General features: G+C 40.5%; 1 protein-coding gene across 1 annotated transcript in view; it reads right to left on the minus strand.

The window, feature by feature from the left end:
- Nucleotides 1-302: 302 nt before the first annotated feature.
- The window catches only part of LOC138783417 (serpin B4-like), a 28,953-nt gene continuing 13,446 nt past the window's right edge, over nt 303-15,809 (minus strand). Inside the window, exons 5-8 of the mRNA XM_069958110.1 lie at nt 14,540-14,651; nt 13,586-13,728; nt 2,704-2,859; nt 303-1,942 (exon numbers count right to left, since the gene is read on the minus strand). Of these exons, the coding sequence (XP_069814211.1) occupies nt 1,541-1,942; nt 2,704-2,859; nt 13,586-13,728; nt 14,540-14,651 (813 nt within the window). The 3' untranslated portion in view covers nt 303-1,540. The remainder of the gene's footprint in view (nt 1,943-2,703; nt 2,860-13,585; nt 13,729-14,539; nt 14,652-15,809) is intronic.

The raw sequence follows: 15,809 nt of genomic DNA on the forward strand, positions 1-15,809 counted from the left end.
CCATTCAGCATATAGACCAGGATGACACAGTCTGGAGGTGGGGAGTCTGCTGTCAGTAAGTGCAGTAAGTATACTGATATTTCTTTTTGTGCTTTGCACACCTGATAGTACAATGGAATCTGCGCACCACACTGCAGGTACTGTGGTACCCCTGCCAGTGCCTACTTAGGGCTGCTAGCACAAAACTGCTCACAGAACCCTTTAAAAATGAGCTATAGAAAGGCCCTTTCCCTCTTGACATCCATGAATAGCTGTATTTGTCTCTTAGCAATGTGGTGTGTAAATCTGTGCAGAAATTGAATCTGTAAGCCATTTGTGCATTTCACTCATCTTTATCTTTATTGTTTTGTTTTTTTTTCACATACATATTGTAGGCTGAAGTTGCAACACGGTCATAGTTTAAAAGCAACCATTAGAGTGAAACACAAAATAACCCTATTTTCACCTTTATTGAAATAAATCTGTTTGCGATTTCCAAGATTACATGTATTAAAGTCATTTACATAAAATAACAATACGATTAAAAATGAACATACCTTAAAGGGGCACTCAGAACAATTTTAGGTTAATACACTGCTTTACTAAAGTTATATTACCTTGTTATAGAACATCAATACTTTTTTGTTTATACATCAACTTCAATTGAGTGGCAACAATAAGGAGCAACATGGATCCAGTGCTACAGCACAGTGCTATTGATACAGACGTCGTTCTGCATAGACTTCCGCACACAACGCTACTGACATCCAGCTTTGGGAAGAGGGGGGCAGGCTATATATCATTGTGTCGATGGTAGCACTTGATCAGAGCAGAGGAGCAACGAACATTGGTATAACGTGTAATAGTATTGAATTAAAGAGTTATATAGTACATTTATTTTAATGAAGATATATTGCAAAGTACGATATGTTAAATAAAGCAATGTATAAAAGTGTATAAAAAAAAGACATAGGGATTACAGCTGCAGTTTTCAAAATCTATAGACGTAACTGAGCTACACTGATACTGTACATTATGGGAGACATTTATGAAGATCGGCGTATTTGTATGCCGGTCTTAAATTAGGTCCTGCCTCCAATTACCCCACTGGGTTCAATAAGATGCGCACGCCTATTGGTGAAACCGGCCTAACCTGTGCCTGCCATACGGCAGGCGCAGAAATATACACCTGCTTCTGAAAAGGTGTAGATTTCTGCCATGATTGACGCCAGGTGTAAATCATGGTAAATCTGGAATGGAAGGAGGCCTTTCTGCCCATCGGGTGATTGAGGGATATGGTTGGTGTACGCCAGGGAGAGGGGGTGAATCTGTGCCTTCTCCCTGGCATACACTGGTGGCAGAGATTTCATAAATGTCTCCCTATATGCATAAAAACAAAGAAGTGCCATAGTGCTACTTTGGGAGCAAATTTAAAGGGATATTTCAAATAGCTGAATTATTTTATATTGTTCTGGGCTCACTATAAACATAAAAAAGAAAGAACCCATACACCCCTACCTCGTACCATATTTATCATGTAAATGTGTGCATATGTGTACATTCATGGAGAATAAACCTTTACATGAAAAATAATTGTGTCTGTTGCAATGTGTTTAATAAAGCACAAAAATGGGTGGTTCACTATGAATGTATTAGGTTGCAGAAGAGACTTTGGAATAATGACTGCACCTGTTGCAGCAGCGGCTTCAGTTCCTTCTTCATTAACATCAATAAAGCATTTATGAACCACCTGGGACACATATAGGCCTATGTTGGAAATCCCAGATAAATTTGCCTTTTGTTGGCTGAAGGCATCCACCATTCCCATGTTTGTTAAGTATTGGGCTAAATTGTAGCTCAGCTCTATCTTGAAACGTGGTATTTGTACGTGTAATTTTGTTGATGTCAGAAATTTTGAGTTTGTCCACTCCATTAAGGATTCACTTGTGATCTGCTCTTCAACCTGAGGCAAAAATATATGTAAAATTCTGTGTTACATTACATTAAAAGGTAGTGCTTAAATATGAGAGTGTAAGGGAGAGGAAGTTAAGACAACATCTGACTTTTCCTGTCGAAACAAAGGGGGTTGTCCACTTAGTTCATTGTACAGTATTAGTAAGGGTACTCGCTGCAATTATTTGCTGTGCTGTCCTGCTCTTTGGTGAGTCTGTCCATAAGATGGCTGACCTGGAGAAGCATGTGGCCATGCCCCACCCCCAGTGTCCTCCATAGTCATATACAGGCTCAGTGGTGACACTGGGGGCGGAGCATGGTCACATGCTCCTCCAGGTCAGCCATTTTATGGACATACTCACCACAGAGCTAGAGGAGGGGAGCCTTATTTTAGCTCTATGAAGTACACAGGGAGCTGCTGTCAGTAAGTGCAGTGAGCACAGTTACTAATACTGTACACTGACCTATTTTACTATAAAGTGGTCAACCAATTTAACTAAATTAGGCCAAGAATTAGGCATATGCGGATCAGCTCATGGACTATTTAGAAAGGCCCTAGCATAAATGAAATCTTTATGTAACATGAGATTCAAATGTAAACTAAGACATTAAGAAATGTTTCAAGGAAATATGTGTAGGTAAAATGTCATAATAAATTATACACACATATAAGTGTCTGTGTGTATGTGTGTGTTATTGTATATAATAAAATAGCAGCAAATAACACAAAATTACATAAAAATAAAGACATCTATTATAAAACTTTCTCACCTTTTGTAGGCCATCAATTTCATTAGGGAGAACTATGAACATGCATAGATCTCCAGTTCCATAGGGCAGTTCAATAATTTGGGCATCAATTTCCTCTATTATGCCGAAGTTAAATTTTTCTCTTTGGCTCATCATTGGAACTGATATTTCTGAATCCTAAAAAAAATTAAGACATTTGTTACAAAGATGGTAAATATAGGAAAAAACTAAACAAGTAAAAAATGATGCAACTTATTTATAACACGTTAATGTTTGACCATGGCTGTGTTCACATGATGTTTTTACTGCCCATTCCTGTTTTCTCAAAAAGACGTCTGTAATTTCGCACTTTAGGCACCCGTCATTACAATGACGGCTGTGGGTACATTATTCTAGTTCAGCCCCTTTTGATTCTTTATTGAAGGTCCATTGAATGAAATAGTAAAGATAGCTTTATCTGCATGTAGTCTACCTCATGGCTTGTATTACTTTTGCACTAAGCACCTGTTAGCAGTTACCTACTGTGTGTTTTTGTATTGCACCAAAGTTTTCTAAGTAAAGTATCCACTGTTGGTTAACCCCATTTAAATGGATTTAAATGTACGTCCTGGCCGCATGTCACCAGGCGACCCCAGAGGTACATTTACGTCCTGGGTGTATAAGGTGCTATAACAATGATCAGTGTTTGCAATCTAATGATTAAATGTAAAAGTTCCCCAGGGGGACTTAAAATGTGTAAAAAAGAAAAAAAAAAAGTTTAAAAAATACATCAAAGCCCCTCCCCCAATAAAAACAAAATCACCCCCCTATCCCATAATATAAATAAAACATATAAAATAATTAAATAAATAAACATATTATATACCGTAATGTGTGTAATTGTCCGCTCTATTAAAATATAACAATCGCCATCCCGTACGGCGTAAATGAAAAGAGGGGGAAAAAAGCCATTATTTTTTTGTTACATTATATATTTTAAAAAATTTATAAAAAGTGATCACAACGTCTGATCTACATAAATATGGTATTAATAAAAAATAGAGATCATGGCTCAAAAAATTACTCCCCATACAGACCTGTAGGTGATAAACTAAAACCGTTATAAGAGTCACAACAGGCCCATTTTATTATTTATTAATTGCAAAAAAAAAAAAGGATTTCATAAAAAAAAAAAATATAACATTAAAGAATCTGTGTAAACCTGCATATGGTTGTGTTCAGACTGACCTATAGAATAATGGTATAATGTCGCTTTTATCATATAGTGCATAACGTAGACACAGGAACCCCACAAAAATTACCATATTGCATTCTTTTTTCCAATTTCACCAATTTATATTTTCATAAATAATATTTTGGGGGTTCTGTCATACATGTTATGGTAGAATGAAAGACAACATTACATAGCACACCTATTCACAGAAAAAACAAGTTCTTACATGGCCCTGTAGATAGAAAAATGAAAGTGCTAGAGCTCTTAGAAGAGGAGGAGGAAAAAATGAAAGCACAAAAATAAAAATTGGGGCAGTCCACTGGGTTATTTTGGGCTTAGTCCTCAAAGGGTTAAGAGCTAAACTCTGTCATCTTTTTTGTAGCGCACCTGCACTTGCACCCTCACACCTCACTACTGTTCTACCAAAGGACCAGTGTTTGTGTGTCCGGGGGTGGGTACTGCCACTCCTGGCAACCGTGCTAAAATCAACCCCAAACACCAGAAGCCCACCAGCTGCCTCAACATCTGCATACAGCACCTGGGCCATGGGATATGTGTAAGGGAACCTGATAAGCCTGGGGGAGGAGCATCTCTGTAGCGGCGGGAAAGAGAGATGAGTCTGGCTGCTGCATTAACCCCTTCCTGCATCAGGGCGTAACTGTACGTCCTGATGCGGGAGAGGGCGTTCAGAGAGGGGCCACCCTCTTAACCGCCGCAATCCGGGGTGCCATGTGTAGCCTGGGATCGTGGCTATTAATGGGCACGGTCTGATCGCCACGCCCGCTAATTATACTTTTAAATGCAGCTGTCAAAACTGACAGCTGCATTTAAAAGTATTACTGGCCCCCTTTTGCTGGTGTCTAGTGGGGGATTTCCCCCCCCCCCCGTAATGCAATCGTGGAGGGAAGATCCCTTCTGCTTACCGAGCCGGGACTCTGCGTCGCTGATCCCGGCTCGGCATTTGATTACTCTGGTCTGCTGCAGACCAGAGTAATACAGCAATGATCTGATCGATCATTGCTGTATTAAGTATACTGTATACAGTAAAAAAAAAAAATGTGTTCATTAATAAAAAATCCCCTCCCCTAATAAAAGTCTGAATCACCCCCTTTTCCCATTTTATAAACAAAAATAAATAAATAAACAAACATACTTGGTATTATCGCGTGCGTAATCGCCCAAACTATTAACTGATCACATCCCTGATCTCGCACGGCAAATGGCGTAAGAGCAAAAACCCACCAAAGTGCAAAATTGATGGATTTTGTTACATCAAATCCAGAAAAAGTGTAATAAAAAGTGACTAAAAAGTCATATACGCATCTAAGGTACTGATAGAAAGAACAGATCATGGCAAAAAAAATAACACCTCACACAGCCCCATAGACCAAAGGATAAAAACATTATAAGGCTGGGAATAGAGCAATTTTAAACACATTTAGTTTTTTTTAAAAGGTTTTAATTTTGTAAAAGCTGTCAGATAAAATAAAAGTGATACAAGTTACATATCATTGTAATCATACTGACTTGAGGAACATGCATAACATGTCAGTTTTATCGTAGGGCAAATGGCGTAAAAACAAAGCCCCCCAAAATGAAAACAAATTCCTTTTTTTTTTTTCAAATTCACTGCACAATGTTTTTTTTCCTGGTTTCACAGAATATTGTGTGGGAAACGTAAAGCGTAACTGTCATTTCAGGGCCATTTTTCTGAAAACATTAAATATCTACAGTACAAGCGATTTTAAGAAATTCTGTAATAGGTTTTATGTACTAAAAGAGTTTCCTTCTGTAGTGAAAAAGCAATCTCCCAGCCTCCCCCCTCACATCAAATGAAGCAGGATTTCTGTCTCCATTATGTGGCTATGGAGAGGGGAGGGGCTGTTAGGAGTGACTGAGCACGGAGGATTTCTGCACAGCGCAACACCCTGCAATCTTCTCTCAGTAAGTTCATAGATAGGCACTGACCTTTCTGACCCCAGAATCCTGCGTTTTAGGTGCCCAGACAGTCTACAAACAGCTGACCTTCATGTCACCTCTTCCTGCTCCCTCATCTCCCTCGACCCCTCCCCCTTCATAGGCTTACAATGGAGACAGCAGAGCCCGTCTTCACTGGCTTCTCTGTAATGAAGACGTGTTTGCCTGATAATGCACAGATAAGAAGTCAGGGGGGGAGGCTGGGAGATTGCTTCTTGAGTACAGAAGGAGGCTTTTTTGGCTGATGAAACCTATTACAGAGTTTCTTACAATCGCTTATACTACTGATTTCTGCAATAAAAAAAAAACATGACAGTTACGCTTTAACCCTTTAAGGACATGGCCCATTTTCGTTTTTACGTTTTCGGTTTTTCCTCCTTGTGTTTAAAAGGTTATAGCACTTGCATTTTTCCACCTAGAAACCCACATGACCCCTTATTTTTTGTGTCACTAATTGTACTTTGCAATTACAGGCTGAATTTTTGCATAAAGTACACTGCGAAACCAGAAAAAAATTCAAAGTGTGGTGAAATTGAAAAAAAAAACGCATTTCTTTTATTTGGGGGAACTGTGTTTTTACGCCATTCGCCCTGGGGTAAAACTGACTTGTTATGCATGTTCCTCAAGTCGTTACGATTAAAACGATATATAACATGTATAACTTATATTGTATCTGATGGCCTGTAAAAAATTCAAACCGTTGTTAACCAATATACGTTCCTTAAAATCGCTCCATTCCCAGGCTTATAGCGCTTTTATCCTTTGGTCTATGGGGCTGTGCGAGGTGTCATTTTTTGCGCCATGATGTGATCTTTCTATCGGTACCTTGATTGCCCATATACGTCTTTTTGATCGCTTTTTATTAAATTTTTTCTGGATTTGATGCGACCAAAAATGCGCAATTTTGCACTTTGGGATTTTTTTGCGCTGACGCCGTTTACCGTACGAGATCAGGAATGTGATTAATTAATAGTTCGGGCGATTACGCACGCGGCGATAGCAAACATGTTTATTTATTTATTTATTTGTTTACTTTTATTTAAAACCTGGGAAAAGGGGGGTGATTCAGACTTTTATTAGGGGAGGGGGCTTTTTACTATTAACAACACTTTTTTTTTTTTTTTTACACATATACTAGAAGCCCCCCTGGGGGACTTCTAGTATATACACTTGGATCTCTCATTGAGATCTCTGCAGCATAGATATGCTGCAGAGATCCATGAGATCGGCACTCGTTTGCTTTCGGCTGCTGCAGCCGGAAACAAACGAGTGCCGAGCCGAGGACGGCGCCATCTTGGACGCGTCCCCGGCCGGCATCAGTAACGGAGATCGCTCCTCCGGGACAAGGTCCCGGAGGAGCGATCTCCCCCACTAGACACCAGGGAAACGTTGCCTCCGGTAATCGGAGGCAGCTGTCAACTTTGACAGCTGCCTCCGATTAGCTAATTAGCGGGCACGGCGATCAGACCGTGCCCGCTAATAGCGGCGGTCCCGGGCTACACGCGGCACCCGGGATCGCGGCACTTCAAAGCGGGGCCGCCGTGCGGCCCCGCTTTGAAGTGCAAGTGAGGACATAGGACGTACCGGTACGTCCTATGTCCTTAAGAGGTTAAGTCTGTCATTGCAAAGTACAATTAGTGGCGCAAAAAATGAAGGCTCAAGTGGGTCTGTAGGTGAAAAAATTAAAGCGCTATGGCCTTTTGAACACAAGGAGGAAAAAACTAAAATGCAAAAATAGACTTAAGAGGGGAGAGTTTACAGAAGGGAAAGCCAATTAATAAAGAATTGCATTAGTCAAGGCTTGAATGAACCAGAGCAATCAGAGTTTCAACAGCAAGGAAGGGATGGATTTTAGAGATGTTTTTAAGATGCAGGTGGCAATAATGTGAAAGGGATTGAACGTGGGGAATAAAAGACAGATCACAGTCAAACAGCGAGTTTGCTGTGTAGGGGTTATGATTGCACCACGAACAGAGATGGAAATGTCAGATGAAGCGTGGTTAGCAAAGGGAGGAAATACAAGAAGCTCAGTTTTATTTAGACTGTTTTAAAAATAGGGAAGACATTTTGTAGGGGATTGTAGAGAGAAAACTAGTTATGTTTTTTGTGGGGGTGATATCACGGGAGGAAGTATATGGCCGGGTAAAGATGGTACTGATAAACAAACTTGCCAACTTGTCAATGCCACAGAAAGATACGGGAGAATAAGTAGGAAGTTGGTAGGTCGCCTTAAGATTTGTGAAGAGTGCGAAAACCAGACGGAAGGAGGTCAGAAGAGAGATTTCAGAGAGATAGCAGGTTAGGTGAGAGCAGACCAGACATTCCCAGAGTTTAGGAATTAAAAGGAGATTAGTGAGAGGTCAATAGCGGCTGTACAGGATGGGTCTAGAGAAGTTTTTTTTTCAGTAGTGGGGTGATGAGAAAGAAAGGGAGAGGTTGAAGATTTTAGCTAACACATAAATTAGTCAGCTGATCCTGACTTATCAAATATATATATATATATATATATATATATATATATATATATAATCCAGGAAAAAGAAGGTTTGGGAAGACAGCGTCTTTTAAGTGAAAAAAAGTTTCTTTATTTTGCCATATGCACACACAAAAAAAGTTACGACGTTTCGGCTCTTCTAGTACATCCTGAGCCTTCCTCAAGTATAGTGCTACTACAATCCTACACCATATTTAAATACATATGAACCAATCACCAGGTCGTGACAATAAAATCATTAGCCAATCACTAGATTCCATAGGCGGGGACAAAATCACAGGTTATTTTATATCCATTATACCCAGGTATACATCTTTATTTATACATTAGCTTTTTTCCAAAGCCTATTATCATTCCTACCCCCTCCTAAAGACACACGATCTCCTACTGATCCACGAGGGACTCCTCCGCACGGACAGACACATCGCCTCCTCGCCACCGCTTGTAAACAACGGAACTGCGGCTGCGCACACTCCAGATCCACATTGGCGAACACGTCGTCCTGGTGACTCGACACTATCCATATGATTGGTGCATTGTCCATTAATACGTCAGCATATGCAAACCACACTCGCTTCACTTGGCGTTTGGCGTGGCCATGGTTACCAAGACGCGGTTTGTGCCGATGCACTCGTTCTAGCCATACAACAAGAAAAAAGGAAGCCGACTCCACGGCTACTACGGCTCTCGTATATAGTTCACAACCACAGCTGTGGCTTCTTCAGCACCGGCACTCCGCTCACCTCCAAAGCTGCAATGTCCTCCAAAGATCTCATACAGGACCACAGTATCACCAGTGTCACCGGTATTATTGATGTTTTCCTCCATCATTAGGGCACCACATCATATAGATACATTGTCCTTCTTCAATACTGTCTTGTTCTTTATTTAGTCATATTTCCCATGCATTATCTGGATGGTATATCATCTTTGTCAAAAGATGTGTCTGTAGAACATATAACATGCTCGCCAGTGGTCCGGTCCGTGCGCTCGCCCCGCTCCCGATGTCCCCGCAAACGGTGCGTGGCACTGCAACAAGTCCCCGTACAGAACGGAGTCCCCCATCCACCAGATTTGACCGTGTATCACTTAGGTGTGGCCCACGCCTAAAAGAAGAATAAAAATAATATATTAAAACCAATAAAAGAGATGTATTTACAAATAGAAAAGCAGCAAAAAATAAAAACGTGAGTAGGAAAATCACAGGAAAACACCCAGGTTGTATTCTAAATTCATGCCACGAGGCCAAATACAACCCAGGGTGTGAATCCAACGCATTTCTTTTTGTTTTAGTAACTTTTCTCTATCTCCTCCTCTCCGTAATACTGGCACACTGTCTATTACTCTAAATCTAAATTGACTGACAGTATGACCACATTCCACAAAATGTTTAGCCACAGGATGTTCCACTTTTTTCAGTCTTATCGTACTCTTGTGGTTGTTCATACGAGTCTTGACCTCAGTGGTCGTCTCCCCAATATATGTCAAACCACATGGGCACAATATCTGATAAATTACATACTTAGACTCACAGGTATACCTCTGTCTAATCTGATATTTTTTGCCCGTATGGGGATGTTGAAAAGACTCTCCCTTTAACATGTTATTGCAATTGCTACAATGTAGACATGGGAAATTCCCATTTTTAACACGTGTTAATACTCTCTGGGGTTCCTTCTTATTTGTCCCTACATCTGAGTGAACCAGGATATCTCTGATGTTCCTGCCTTTTTTGTAAGCCATCATTGGAGCTTGCGAAAACTCAGGTATTTTGTCACCCAACCCCCTCTTCAGCATCGGCCATTCACTTCTCAGGATTGCTGCTATTTTCCCACTATATGGGCTATATGTTGACACAAAGGGAATACGCCCTACTCCCCTGTCTCTCACTCTGGGGACCAGGGCGTCCTCCCTCATCACTGTGTCCAGTCTTTCTCTATGTTTGTTTAGTAATTGTCCAGGGTAGCCCCGCCTGTGAAATTTTTTACACATAGTGTCTACGTTTTTTTCTAAGTTCTCACTCTCACTTGTAATTCGGCGCACCCTAAGCAATTGGCTCCACGGGAGCGATCTCAGCATTGATTTAGGGTGATTACTATCATAGCAGGTCAGATTGTTACGGTCCGTATTTTTCACATAGAGATAGAGATAGAGAGCAAGAGAAAGCAAGGTCATAGATAAAAAACTAGCAGACTTCCTGATAATGGATAACCCACGAACCCCTGTAATATATGTATTGCCCAAGATACATAAAAGTCTAGTAGATCCGCCCGGTAGGCCCATCATATCGGGGTGTGGTTCGATATTCAATAATGTATCTATTTTTCTTGATAGAGTCCTTCACGACCTAGTATTGAGTATGCGGTCGTATGTTAAGGACACTACAGATTTTTTAACAAAACTGGCTGGTTTGGACATATCGGACATATCGGACGTGACGTTGGTTTCTTTTGACGTATGTTCCTTATATACGTCCATCGTACATGAGAGGGGATTGGAGGCCGTAGGTATGGCGCTCACCAGCACTGGATGTGATCCGGGGGGCGTTTCTTTTGTGCTGCAGCTGCTAGAGTTTGTCCTCCGGAAGAACTATTTTTTATTTGAGGACACATTTTTTCTGCAGCGCCGAGGTACGGCCATGGGGTCCAATGTGGCCCCAGCCTATGCCAACTTGTACATGGCCGCCCTCGAGGAGCAGCATATTTTTGTTTCGCCCTTTATGGATCACATCCGGTGCTGGTGGCGCTATATTGATGATGTGTTTGTGGTGTGGGTGGGCCCAGTAGAACCATTAAATGAATTTTTTGTGTATATTAACAACTTGCATGAGGAGCTAAAATTCACCATGGTTTCATCTAAGGTGGAACTACAATTTTTGGACACCCTAGTGTACCTAAGGGATGGTAAGTTACAAACTGATCTCTATGTGAAAAATACGGACCGTAACAATCTGACCTGCTATGATAGTAATCACCCTAAATCAATGCTGAGATCGCTCCCGTGGAGCCAATTGCTTAGGGTGCGCCGAATTACAAGTGAGAGTGAGAACTTAGAAAAAAACGTAGACACTATGTGTAAAAAATTTCACAGGCGGGGCTACCCTGGACAATTACTAAACAAACATAGAGAAAGACTGGACACAGTGATGAGGGAGGACGCCCTGGTCCCCAGAGTGAGAGACAGGGGAGTAGGGCGTATTCCCTTTGTGTCAACATATAGCCCATATAGTGGGAAAATAGCAGCAATCCTGAGAAGTGAATGGCCGATGCTGAAGAGGGGGTTGGGTGACAAAATACCTGAGTTTTCGCAAGCTCCAATGATGGCTTACAAAAAAGGCAGGAACATCAGAGATATCCTGGTTCACTCAGATGTAGGGACAAATAAGAAGGAACCCCAGAGAGTATTAACACGTGTTAAAAATGGGAATTTCCCATGTCTACATTGTAGCAATTGCAATAACATGTTAAAGGGAGAGTCTTTTCAACATCCCCATACGGGCAAAAAATATCAGATTAGACAGAGGTATACCTGTGAGTCTAAGTATGTAATTTATCAGATATTGTGCCCATGTGGTTTGACATATATTGGGGAGACGACCACTGAGGTCAAGACTCGTATGAACAACCACAAGAGTACGATAAGACTGAAAAAAGTGGAACATCCTGTGGCTAAACATTTTGTGGAATGTGGTCATACTGTCAGTCAATTTAGATTTAGAGTAATAGACAGTGTGCCAGTATTACGGAGAGGAGGAGATAGAGAAAAGTTACTAAAACAAAAAGAAATGCGTTGGATTCACACCCTGGGTTGTATTTGGCCTCGTGGCATGAATTTAGAATACAACCTGGGTGTTTTCCTGTGATTTTCCTACTCACGTTTTTATTTTTTGCTGCTTTTCTATTTGTAAATACATCTCTTTTATTGGTTTTAATATATTATTTTTATTCTTCTTTTAGGCGTGGGCCACACCTAAGTGATACACGGTCAAATCTGGTGGATGGGGGACTCCGTTCTGTACGGGGACTTGTTGCAGTGCCACGCACCGTTTGCGGGGACATCGGGAGCGGGGCGAGCGCACGGACCGGACCACTGGCGAGCATGTTATATGTTCTACAGACACATCTTTTGACAAAGATGATATACCATCCAGATAATGCATGGGAAATATGACTAAATAAAGAACAAGACAGTATTGAAGAAGGACAATGTATCTATATGATGTGGTGCCCTAATGATGGAGGAAAACATCAATAATACCGGTGACACTGGTGATACTGTGGTCCTGTATGAGATCTTTGGAGGACATTGCAGCTTTGGAGGTGAGCGGAGTGCCGGTGCTGAAGAAGCCACAGCTGTGGTTGTGAACTATATACGAGAGCCGTAGTAGCCGTGGAGTCGGCTTCCTTTTTTCTTGTTGTATGGCTAGAACGAGTGCATCGGCACAAACCGCGTCTTGGTAACCATGGCCACGCCAAACGCCAAGTGAAGCGAGTGTGGTTTGCATATGCTGACGTATTAATGGACAATGCACCAATCATATGGATAGTGTCGAGTCACCAGGACGACGTGTTCGCCAATGTGGATCTGGAGTGTGCGCAGCCGCAGTTCCGTTGTTTACAAGCGGTGGCGAGGAGGCGATGTGTCTGTCCGTGCGGAGGAGTCCCTCGTGGATCAGTAGGAGATCGTGTGTCTTTAGGAGGGGGTAGGAATGATAATAGGCTTTGGAAAAAAGCTAATGTATAAATAAAGATGTATACCTGGGTATAATGGATATAAAATAACCTGTGATTTTGTCCCCGCCTATGGAATCTAGTGATTGGCTAATGATTTTATTGTCACGACCTGGTGATTGGTTCATATGTATTTAAATATGGTGTAGGATTGTAGTAGCACTATACTTGAGGAAGGCTCAGGATGTACTAGAAGAGCCGAAACGTCGTAACTTTTTTTGTGTGTGCATATGGCAAAATAAAGAAACTTTTTTTCACTTAAAAGACGCTGTCTTCCCAAACCTTCTTTTTCCTGGATTACGTATTGGGTGTTAGCCAACCTAATTGAGGACTGTGCGTCACAAGGGGAATTCCGCTGTTTCTACAAGGATTTGGAGCATATATATATATATATATATATATATATATATATATATATATATATAAATTGTCAGATTTGGTTTCCATGACCAAGTGTATATATAGGATTATATGGAGGTGATCAATTACCTTTGTTAGGAAAAATGGAGCATTTCTTGTATTTTCTTCTTTAAATTTTTTCTTCCACTGACCCTTAAAATAAACAGCATTTACTAATACCAGTGAAGCTGATGTGTCCAGTGAATCTTCTGGAAATAAATCTTTAATTTTTCCTGTAAAAAATACATTATGTATAGTATAGAACAGTTTTTGTTGATACTAGTTACAGCACATATAAGCTAGCAACAAAGTTGTATGATGGGCTCTTTTTTTTTTTTTGCAGAGCAAGTTGTAGTTTAAGTTATCACCATTATAGGTTCAAATAATCAAAAATGCAATGCCCATATTGTTTTTGCATGTTTTGTAATGCCATGCACAGAGTTAGCATATATTAACCTTAGATTACGTTTGTTGATTAAAAACATATTTTGTGGGGGAAAAAATGTTACATTACAAAGCCCATAACATATAAAAAATTCTATCAACATTTAGTATCAATGCTTTTTTTTTTTGTTTGTTTGTTTGTAAGAAGGATTGTGGCTATTTTGGTGCAATTATATGGTACATATTTTTAATAATTAAATTCTTTTATTAACTATAATAAAAGGAATATGAAAACTGTCAGGAGATTTTTAATTCTACAAATTTGAGTTGAGCCTAATTTCCCTTTACTGTCCCACTAGGGGACTATAGGCTATGATCATGTGAGCACTTATCCAATGCTTTGGAATTCTCAGTATTTCTGAGTATAGTCTACCTGTGTTATTCTGGCAGGCAACCTATAAGGTCTTGCCTCTGGAATCCATTGACACCAACAACTGCAGTGCAGGATCTTAGTGGGCTGACAGAGAGAGGGGGATCATTACATCTAATGAATCAATTCAGAGGTAAGGTTTAATGGTATTTTACAATACAATATGAAATTCGGATTTTTGTAGAAACTTCTAAGCAAATTGAAGCTTGCATTCTAAGCATGACCCATACCTTCTGTTTGCTTTTCCACCCACGAGTTTATGTCTTGCCTTGTTTTATCATCTTGAAAATCAACTGCTTCAAGCTTTGCCTGATAAAGTGTCTCAGCAGACTTGAGATAGTCCTAAAGAGATAAAATAGAAATGAGTCTATACACAGTGGGTCCTCTGCTCTTGAACTTAATTGGTTCCGGAAGGCAGTTTGAGGACTGAGCAGTTTTCCCATAGTAAATAATGTAAACGTATTTAAGAACCTACTAGGGATTAACTGCAGTACTTTATGTACTGCAGTTACATTGAAAAGTGCCCAGTTTAATCACTACAAGACGGTCACATTTTGATCAAAGTGAATAAGCCCACAAACCACCTCAAGGTTCCTGATATTTGTGGATCCCTAACTAGAAAAAGGCGGTGTGGTGTCATTGGGTGGTGTGGCCCACAGCCTAGGGGATCTATGTCCAGCAACATTGGGGCTGCAGTGCATCTTGGTCACTTTTCCCCTCTGGCACTGTTGTTGTTGCACTGGTGGTCACCGTGTGGGGTACGCCATTTTTTAGTTAGGAACCCACAAGTATCAGGAACCTTGACATGGACTGCTACTGTACTCTGTGGTATATGCACTATAGCAATCTTATATTGTGCTGTACTGTATGTGACCAGTGCTAAACTCAAAATGTACAACCCACAATCCACGCTCTCAAAAATCTTCGAATACTGAGCAAAGTTTGAAAACAATATTTCCAAGTAAATTTCCATTTAAATACTGAACAGTTCAAATTAGGAAGCCTTCGGACAGCGAGCTACCACTATGTGTGTTATATACTGTAGATATCTCAAGTAGCATACTTAAAGTGTACCTATCGAAAAACTTTTGACATGTTACAGAGACGTGTCAAAAGTTTTGATTGGTCTGAGAATGCTAACCCCTCCCCATCTGATTGACACCTGAAAGTACCCAACAGAGTCAGCAATAGGAGGGGAAGTAAGGAGGTGTAACAGCTTGCTGCACTTCAGGAGCTTGAGAGCCTATTTGACTATTTGTACTAGAGAATGAAAGCATTTTCTACATTATAGAAGCACAATCATATACATAAAAGGCACCTTGTGTCTCCTTGACCTAACATCCTTAACAGTGTCAGCTGTTTGAAATGTGAATTGCAGCTGACAGTTACCTATTAAAGAATATACTAATGGTAATGTAAAGAAATTTGTCTCAAATGCCTTGTGAGTTGCGCAAAATAAACGTGGCAATTTTTATTTTACTAACTTGTAAATTTATGCAA

The sequence above is a fragment of the Dendropsophus ebraccatus genome, chromosome 2 (genome assembly GCF_027789765.1).
Source record: "Dendropsophus ebraccatus isolate aDenEbr1 chromosome 2, aDenEbr1.pat, whole genome shotgun sequence".
NCBI classification, from domain to species: Eukaryota; Metazoa; Chordata; class Amphibia; order Anura; family Hylidae; genus Dendropsophus; species Dendropsophus ebraccatus.